At 35.4% G+C, this 9,181-nt stretch overlaps 1 protein-coding gene across 1 annotated transcript; it reads left to right on the forward strand.

Annotated features, from left to right (window-relative positions):
* Positions 1-377: 377 nt before the first annotated feature.
* LOC131930073 (phosphoribosyl pyrophosphate synthase-associated protein 1) lies at positions 378-9,106 on the forward strand. The gene is made up of 9 exons (XM_059286429.1): positions 378-736; positions 2,279-2,331; positions 2,795-2,861; positions 2,974-3,146; positions 3,357-3,472; positions 5,748-5,955; positions 7,682-7,752; positions 7,902-8,048; positions 8,910-9,106. The coding sequence occupies exons 1-9, from the start codon at positions 651-653 to the stop codon at positions 9,066-9,068; spliced, it is 1,080 nt and encodes a 359-aa protein (XP_059142412.1). The 5' UTR covers positions 378-650; the 3' UTR covers positions 9,069-9,106.
* Positions 9,107-9,181: the final 75 nt, after the last annotated feature.

Below are 9,181 nucleotides of genomic sequence, written 5' to 3' on the forward strand. Positions count from 1 at the left end.
CCTTTTCCGCGGGTGCGGTTCTTTACATACAGTGAACGCGTCCAGCGCTGGTGAACACGTCCAGCGCTGGCGAACAGCTGATTGTGTTTACGTCTGATGTACACCACTGTGGCGGCGGGCGTAGGTATCACGAACGGACGTGACGTCATATGAAAGGACTCTATAGATGTTGATAGCAAGCTCACAGTTATACAACAAAAGATCTGGAAGATAATTTCAAGTTTTATCATTAAATATTGTAAAAAAAAAATTAAAAGAATAAAAGATCGGTCTGGCAATTTTCAACATTAAAAAAATAAAAATTTTGTGTTCTTACAGTTAGCCTGCAATTTTTTTTTTTTTACTAATTCTAGATCTTTGTTTTTATACCAACCAAGGGCAGATAATTACAAAGCAGAATCTCAATTCGATAGGCCTAGCTGCAGAATACTAGAAAGTCTAGATCTAGAAATCCAGATTCTAGAGATCAGCTTAGATAGAGCTAACATCTTGTCTTCAGTATACCAGTTGCTCCAGCCTACTTAAATAAATAAATATGCCATTTCAGAGAAAAAACATTGTGTAGGCTAATTTACTAAAAAAAACGCTTCAGCTTTAGATTTTAGTCACTTTCAGTTTAACACAAGTGACGAATACTTTTATTCACCGTCATGTCGATTCAGTTGCGAGCTCAAAAAAACCAGATGCTGGTTCTAGCAGGGACTTCCCACCCTGAGCTAGCACAAATGGTGGCGAGGTGAGAAATCAGATAATAAATAGTCTAAATCTATTTCTTTGTTGTTTAATTGAATTTCAGTCTGTTGTCTGGCAGAAGACTGGACCAGAGCGAGAAGGTATTCGAGAGGCCCATTAAATTAATAAATTTTAAAATCATGCACGGCGTAGTTAGATCTACAATTAATATAAATATATTAATATGTTTATAAAATCCTGTCTGTCTGGTTTTTTCGGATTATTAAAGATTGGATGTATCTAGACCTTTTTGATGTTTTTAATATTTTCAGTAGGCCTAACTAAAAAAATTTAAAAAAAGCAAAAACAATTTGGTTTTCACTTGTAATGGCGACATAAACAATAGCATCCTGCTATTTGATAGGCTGCCATAAATTTTATTGTGCACATTGTAAGCGAAACAAAAATGGAAAACTAGGTCATGGGGTTTAAATTTGCATTGTTATTTAAAAACTTTATCTGCAAAATTTTGTAAACAAATAATTATCGATCACTGAGTTACTGTACAACCAAACAATATTTGTCTTATGAAAGTGAAACATCCGGTTATAACATAGGCTTGATGAAAATAAATAGAAATGTAGCCTTAAACTCAACAAATTATTTTCAAGTTCTCTGGATTTGCAACTTTTTTAGCATTTATTCTAAAAATATAAAATTTCTAAATTAATTTTAGGGTCAAGTTTCTATTTTTTTATTATTTTTACGGTCTAAATCTAAAAAAGCATGTTTCTATTCCAAGTCAACAACATGATGGAAGGATTCTCGTCAACTCACTCGCCTACATAATACAATTACAATGGCTTAAAAAATATTAAGGCGTGGGTTGTTTTTTTTTTGGACAAACTTTGCTGATCTAGCTGAATTTCATTGATTGATTGATAGTGATGCAATTATGTTGTCGGGCACTGAGTGACTGACTCAGTATCTCCTGTAATATTTTTAAAATTATGATTTTACAATAGTGTCAGATTTCTAATTTTAATAGCTTAACCGTAACCTTTTGAACCCTAAGCTCCTGAACCTAAAATCCCCATGCCCCTAAGTTAAATGTACACACAACCGACTAGCAATAAAAAAAAATTCTATTAATGTAACAACAGGATTAATTTTATTATTTCAATTAGGGATTTAAACATTAATTATCGCCAATATTTCAACTTAGTAATCCAGTCTTCTGTGTATGTAGACCCTTCTCTTAGACATACGTAGATGTAGACATAGGTAGAATGCCTTGTTTGAAAATCATCTTTTCATCATACATTGTAAATGATAAACATAACATAAAATTTGGTTCATGTGCGCAGCCATGACAGGAACTTACCATGACTCATACGTCACCAGTTACGTTACTTTTTAATATAGCAATTTTATGTATGGACTGTTGATCTGGGGTAAGGTGTCTAATACCACTTTCTCTCGGGGCATGGAGATTTAAGATTCAGACAGATACAGCAGGTTCAAAGGGTTAACTATAGTTGTATGTTTTAAAAATGGAGTATTAGCTTCAGCCTACTTGAATACGTGTTTTCAAATGTTTTTGCAGCAAACTTGGAGTTCACCTTGGGGAAATTACAGTATTTCACAAGCAAAACAGAGGTATCTTTCATCAAGTTCAATAACTATATTGCATCAGATTGGCTTAGCTAGTATTGCATTGAAAATCTTACAATAGAAACTGTTTAAAAGGGGGTAGCCATTGGTTGTGGTGCCTGACATCAGAGCTCTTTAGTTCAATTCTAATTATGGCACAAAACATGTTAATTAGCTGTTAGCTTGCTAATGAGTTGTTAGCCTGCCTTTTTGTGACTAGCCATGTTGTTTATAAGAAGTCGCTTGCGTCCAACTGTAGCAGTAAAAAATTACAAAGACACTCACATCATTCATTCATGGAAGTTCTTGTAGGATTTTGACACCATTAAAATTGATTAAAACATTAATAGTGGATTTCATTAAAAAATGTTTGTGTTTTTTTCCCCTTCACTCTTCCATTGGTTAGTGCTAATGATGTTTTTCCCTTTAAGTTGTTATTACAGTGTTTTTTTGTTTTCTTCCTTTCAAGAGACGAATGTGGAGATCAAAGAATCAGTGCGAGGGAAAGATGTTTACATCATTCAGACAGGCACCAAGTGAGGATGTTTTCTTTGATATGCAACCAATCAAAGTTTAATGTTTCTTGTCTGTATCAAGTACATCACCAATGAAATTTTACTGTTTGTAAATTTGATGGAAATGTTTCAGGGATACCAACAATGATATGATGGAGCTTATGATCATAGCATATGCTTGCCGGACCAGCGCGGCCAGTAACATTATTGGAGTAATTCCTTACTTACCTTATTCCAAGCAAAGCAAGATGAGAAAAAGGGGATGTATTGTGGGAAAGCTGATTGCCTCCATGTTGGGGAAAGCTGGTAAGTTGATCTCTCAATTGATTAACTCTACATGTTTAAACTCTTCACTCAGCAGTTTCTGACCTTCCACAGGGTTCATGTTTAAACTCTTCACTCAGCAGTTTCTGACCTTCCACAGGATTCATGTTTAAACTCTTCACTCAGCAGTTTCTGACCTTCCACAGGGTTCATGTTTAAACTCTTCACTCAGCAGTTTCTGACCTTCCACAGGGTTCACTCATTTGATTACCTTGGACCTCCACCAGAAAGAGATTCAAGGATTTTTTAGCTTCCCTGTTGATAATCTCAGAGCCTCAGCCTTCTTGATTGATTACATACAAACTTCAGTGGGTAACATTTTCTTCTTGATTGATTACATACAAACTTCAGTGGGTAACATTTTCTTCTTGATTGATTACATACAAACTTCAGTGGGTAACATTTTCTTCTTGATTGATTACATACAAACTTCAGTGGGTAACATTTTCTTCTTGATTGATTACATACAAACTTCAGTGGGTAACATTTTCTTCTTGATTGATTACATACAAACTTCAGTGGGTAACATTTTGTTTAGCAAATGTGTTACATACAAACTTCAGTGGGTAACATTTTGTTCAGCAAATGTATTACATACAAACTTCAGTGGGTAACATTTTGTTCAGCAATTGTATTACATACAAACTTCAGTGGGTAACATTTTGTTCAGCAAATGTATTACATACAAACTTCAGTGGGTAACATTTTGTTCAGCAATTGTATTACATACAAACTTCAGTGGGTAACATTTTGTTCTGTATTACATACAAACTTCAGTGGGTAACATTTTGTTCTGTATTACATACAAACTTCAGTGGGTAACATTTTGTTCAGCAATTGTATTACATACAAACTTCAGTGGGTAACATTTTGTTCAGCAAATGTATTACATACAAACTTCAGTGGGTAACATTTTGTTCTGTATTACATACAAACTTCAGTGGGTAACATTTTGTTCAGCAAATGTATTACATACAAACTTCAGTGGGTAACATTTTCTTCTGTATTACATACAAACTTCAGTGGGTAACATTTTCTTCTGTATTACATACAAACTTCAGTGGGTAACATTTTGTTCTTGATTGATTACATACAAACTTCAGTGGGTAACATTTTCTTCTGGATTGATTACATACAAACTTCAGTGGGTAACATTTTGTTCTGTATTACATACAAACTTCAGTGGGTAACATTTTCTTCTGTATTACATACAAACTTCAGTGGGTAACATTTTGTTCTGTATTACATACAAACTTCAGTGGGTAACATTTTCTTCTGTATTACATACAAACTTCAGTGGGTAACATTTTGTTCAGCAAATGTATTACATACAAACTTCAGTGGGTAACATTTTCTTCTGTATTACATACAAACTTCAGTGGGTAACATTTTCTTCTGTATTACATACAAACTTCAGTGGGTAACATTTTGTTCTTGATTGATTACATACAAACTTCAGTGGGTAACATTTTCTTCTGGATTGATTACATACAAACTTCAGTGGGTAACATTTTGTTCTGTATTACATACAAACTTCAGTGGGTAACATTTTCTTCTGTATTACATACAAACTTCAGTGGGTAACATTTTGTTCTGTATTACATACAAACTTCAGTGGGTAACATTTTCTTCTGTATTACATACAAACTTCAGTGGGTAACATTTTGTTCTGTATTACATACAAACTTCAGTGGGTAACATTTTCTTCTGTATTACATACAAACTTCAGTGGGTAACATTTTGTTCTTGATTGATTACATACAAACTTCAGTGGGTAACATTTTGTTCAGCAAATGTTACATACAAACTTCAGTGGGTAACATTTTGTTCAGCAATTGTATTACATACAAACTTCAGTGGGTAACATTTTGTTCTGTATTACATACAAACTTCAGTGGGTAACATTTTGTTCAGCAATTGTATTACATACAAACTTGAGTAGATTTAGTTGAGCAATGAAAACAATGTCTTAGTGCTTGTGTAAACTGCTGAGAAAAAAATTATACTTTACATTGTCTCTTATAAGAGAAACAAACAAAAATATATGAGTGTATAAGAGCGCATAGGTTAAATCTGATCCAAGCTAATAGAATCATTGTTGACTTGCTTGTAGGTTAAATCTGATCCAAGCTAATGGAATCATTGTTGACTTGCTTGTAGGTTAAATCTGATCCAAGCTAATGGAATCATTGTTGACTTGCTTGTAGGTTAAATCTGATCCAAGCTAATGGAATCATTGTTGACTTGCTTGTAGGTTAAATCTGATCCAAGCTAATGGAATCATTGTTGACTTGCTTGTAGGTTAAATCTGATCCAAGCTAATGGAATCATTGTTGACTTGCTTGTAGGTTAAATCTGATCCAAGCTAATGGAATCATTGTTGACTTGCTTGTAGGTTAAATCTGATCCAAGCTAATGGAATCATTGTTGACTTGCTTGTAGGTTAAACCTGATCCAAGCTAATGGAATCATTGTTGACTTGCTTGTAGGTTAAATCTGATCCAAGCTAATAGAATCATTGTTGACTTGCTTGTAGGTTAAATCTGATCCAAGCTAATGGAATCATTGTTGACTTGCTTGCAGCTCCCTGACTATAGGAACGCTGTGATTGTTGCCAGAAATCCAAACTCTGTTAAAAGGGCAACATCTTATGCAGAGCGCTTGCGACTTGGCATTGCTGTCATCCACGGTGAGGAAAGGATGTCAGAGTATGAGGGGGATGATGGGAGGACATCACCTCCACTACTTGACCCCCCTGTCAAGGATGCATTTGGTCTAGAACTGCTACCACGTAAGTTTTATCTGGTCAAGGGTTGCTATCACATATTTGGTCTAGGGTTGCTACCACATATTATCTGGTCTAGGGTTGCTACCACATATTATCTGGTCTAGGGTTGCTACCACATATTATCTGGTCTAGGGTTGCTACCACATATTATCTGGTCTAGGGTTGCTACCACATATTATCTGGTCTAGGGTTGCTACCACATATTATCTGGTCTAGGGTTGCTACCACATATTATCTGGTCTAGGGTTGCTACCACATATTATCTGGTCTAGGGTTGCTACCACATATTATCTGGTCTAGGGTTGCTACCACATATTATCTGGTCTAGGGTTGCTACCACATATTATCTGGTCTAGGGTTGCTACCACATATTATCTGGTCTAGGGTTGCTACCACATATTATCTGGTCTAGGGTTGCTACCACCTGAGTATTGTCTTGTGTACTACCTCTGTATAAAATATTTCTATTTGTACAGCTGTTTCTTAAAACAGTTTATTAATGCTGCATGTAGGAGGTAGCTGTTTCTTAAAACAGTTTATTAATGCTGCATGTAGGAGGTAGCTGTTTCTTAAAACAGTTTATTAATGCTGCATGTAGGAGGTAGCTGTTTCTTAAAACAGTTTATTAATGCTGCATGTAGGAGGTAGCTGTTTCTTAAAACAGTTTATTAATGCTGCATGTAGGAGGTAGCTGTTTCTTAAAACAGTTTATTAATGCTGCATGTAGGAGGTAGCTGTTTCTTAAAACAGTTTATTAATACTGCATGTAGGAGGTAGCTGTTTCTTAAAACAGTTTATTAATACTGCATGTAGGAGGTAGCTGTTTCTTAAAACAGTTTATTAATGCTGCATGTAGGAGGTAGCTGTTTCTTAAAACAGTTTATTAATGCTGCATGTAGGAGGTAGCTGTTTCTTAAAACAGTTTATTAATGCTGCATGTAGGAGGTAGCTGTTTTTTAAAACAGTTTATTAATGCTGCATGTAGGAGGTAGCTGTTTTTTAAAACAGTTTATTAATGCTGCATGTAGGAGGTACTTAAAACAGTTTATTAATGCTGCATGTAGGAGGTAGCTGTTTTAAAACAGTTTATTAATGCTGCATGTAGGAGGTAGCTGTTTTAAAACAGTTTATTAATGCTGCATGTAGGAGGTAGCTGTTTTAAAACAGTTTATTAATGCTGCATGTAGGAGGTAGCTGTTTCTTAAAACAGTTTATTAATGCTGCATGTAGGAGGTAGCTGTTTTAAAACAGTTTATTAATGCTGCATGTAGGAGGTAGCTGTTTTAAAACAGTTTATTAATGCTGCATGTAGGAGGTAGCTATTTCTTAAAACAGTTTATTAATGCTGCATGTAGGAGGTAGCTGTTTCTTAAAACAGTTTATTAATGCTGCATGTAGGAGGTAGCTGTTTTAAAACAGTTTATTAATGCTGCATGTAGGAGGTAGCTGTTTCTTAAAACAGTTTATTAATGCTGCATGTAGGAGGTAGCTGTTTCTTAAAACAGTTTATTAATGCTGCATGTAGGAGGTAGCTGTTTTAAAACAGTTTATTAATGCTGCATGTAGGAGGTAGCTGTTTTAAAACAGTTTATTAATGCTGCATGTAGGAGGTAGCTATTTCTTAAAACAGTTTATTAATGCTGCATGTAGGAGGTAGCTGTTTCTTAAAACAGTTTATTAATGCTGCATGTAGAAGGTAGCTATCTCTGACTGATATTTTTTTATGCAGAGGTTGCTGCTAAAGAAAAGCCGCCCTTTAATGTTGTGGGTGATGTTGGAGGAAGGATCGCCATCATTGTTGTAAGGTTTTTTTTTTCATCTTTTTTCGTTGTAACCAGCCATGTTATGTGGACTCAATGTCATAGGAAAAAATACCAATTCAGTTGATAGATTCAGGATATTCTGATGGATATGTTTCCAAGACTAAGTGTATAATTTTCCAATCCCAGGATGATATGATTGATGACGTGATTGCGTTTGTAAAGGTGGCTGAGGTGCTAAAAGAGCGTGGGGCCTACAAGGTCCTGGTTGTTGCCACCCATGGGATCTTGTCATCAGATGCTCCCAGACTTATTGAGGATTCCAGCATTGACGAGGTTTGGAGAGTATTTTAATCAGTGCCACCAAATGTATGTATCCTACATATCTGTTACGTTGCAGATGGTTGTGATATAGTTTAACCCTGCTCAGGCCCATGCGCCGGCAGTCGCTCAAGAATTTGTGTGTGTGGTACAGTCCGGCGCACTCACGGTAGCCGTACTATGTATTGTATGCTTATTTACACATAGTAGCGGAAGTCTCGTTGGTAACGAGATTTTGAAGATACCGGCGGAAGCGTGAAATAAAGTTTTGTTTACATTGTTTTCTCATTGCTCTATCACTAGAGGTTCATTTTCTAGGATTTTTCTAAAGTTAAGAATTTTTTCCCTCAAAATTACAGTCAATGTAATTAGTGAAATTAAATCTAATTAAAATGCCTCTATCGTTGAATTGGGCCTTATTCATTATAATGTAATTATTCAAAAAGAAAGCAGCTCCAGTGGGTTGAATTATTTTTTTTGCCATTTAAAATAATTTTTTTATAGAAATAATATTAGAAGTAGTGTTTTGTTTACGTTTTTCTGGGATTTCTGTTAGTTTAACTAGCTATTAGTAAACTACTAAGCTATTTAACCTCATGCATATTAAAATTCGGCCAGTTTTGTGTATAATGCTTTTTATTTATAACGTAAGTGGTTATTTTTTTTAAAAAGTTCAGTGGTTGAAAATGCGTTTTCTTTTCGCCTGGCAGTAGACAAGGTAAAATAGTTCTGATGCCCTGGACGGTAAAGGGTTAAATGGATGGTTGTGACCTAGTTAAAATGTTGCAGGTTGTTGTGACCTAGTTTAAATGTTATAGGTGGTTGTGACCTAGTTTAAATGTTATAGGTGGTTGTGACCTAGTTTAAATATTGCAGGTTGTTGTGACCAACACCATCCCACATGAGGTCCAGAAGATGCAGTGTCACAAGATCAAGACAGTGGACATTAGCGTCCTCCTGTGTGAGGCAATCAGACGCATCCACAACAACGAGTCCATGTCCTACTTGTTTAGGAACGTTGGGGTTGATGACTAGGGTTGTTGGGGGTTGAGTTAATGACTGGGGGGGGGGGGTTGATGACTAGAGATTGTTGGGGAGGGAGAACTTAACTTTGTGTGTGTTAAACTGGAATGCAAATAAAATTTGGA

Source organism: Physella acuta, unplaced genomic scaffold (assembly GCF_028476545.2).
Source record: "Physella acuta isolate Inbredline_101_S28 unplaced genomic scaffold, ASM2847654v3 ptg001712l, whole genome shotgun sequence".
Lineage (NCBI taxonomy): Eukaryota > Metazoa > Mollusca > Gastropoda > Physidae > Physella > Physella acuta.

Bases quoted from the DNA above. Each gene is read 5' to 3' on its own strand.
- LOC131930073 (XM_059286429.1), top strand. From the start codon at position 651: ATGTCGATTCAGTTGCGAGCTCAAAAAAACCAGATGCTGGTTCTAGCA. The intron at 3,147-3,356 runs GTAAGTTGATCT...GACCTTCCACAG, and splicing joins CTCCATGTTGGGGAAAGCTG to GGTTCACTCATTTGATTACC. The intron at 7,753-7,901 runs GTAAGGTTTTTT...TTCCAATCCCAG, and splicing joins GAAGGATCGCCATCATTGTT to GATGATATGATTGATGACGT.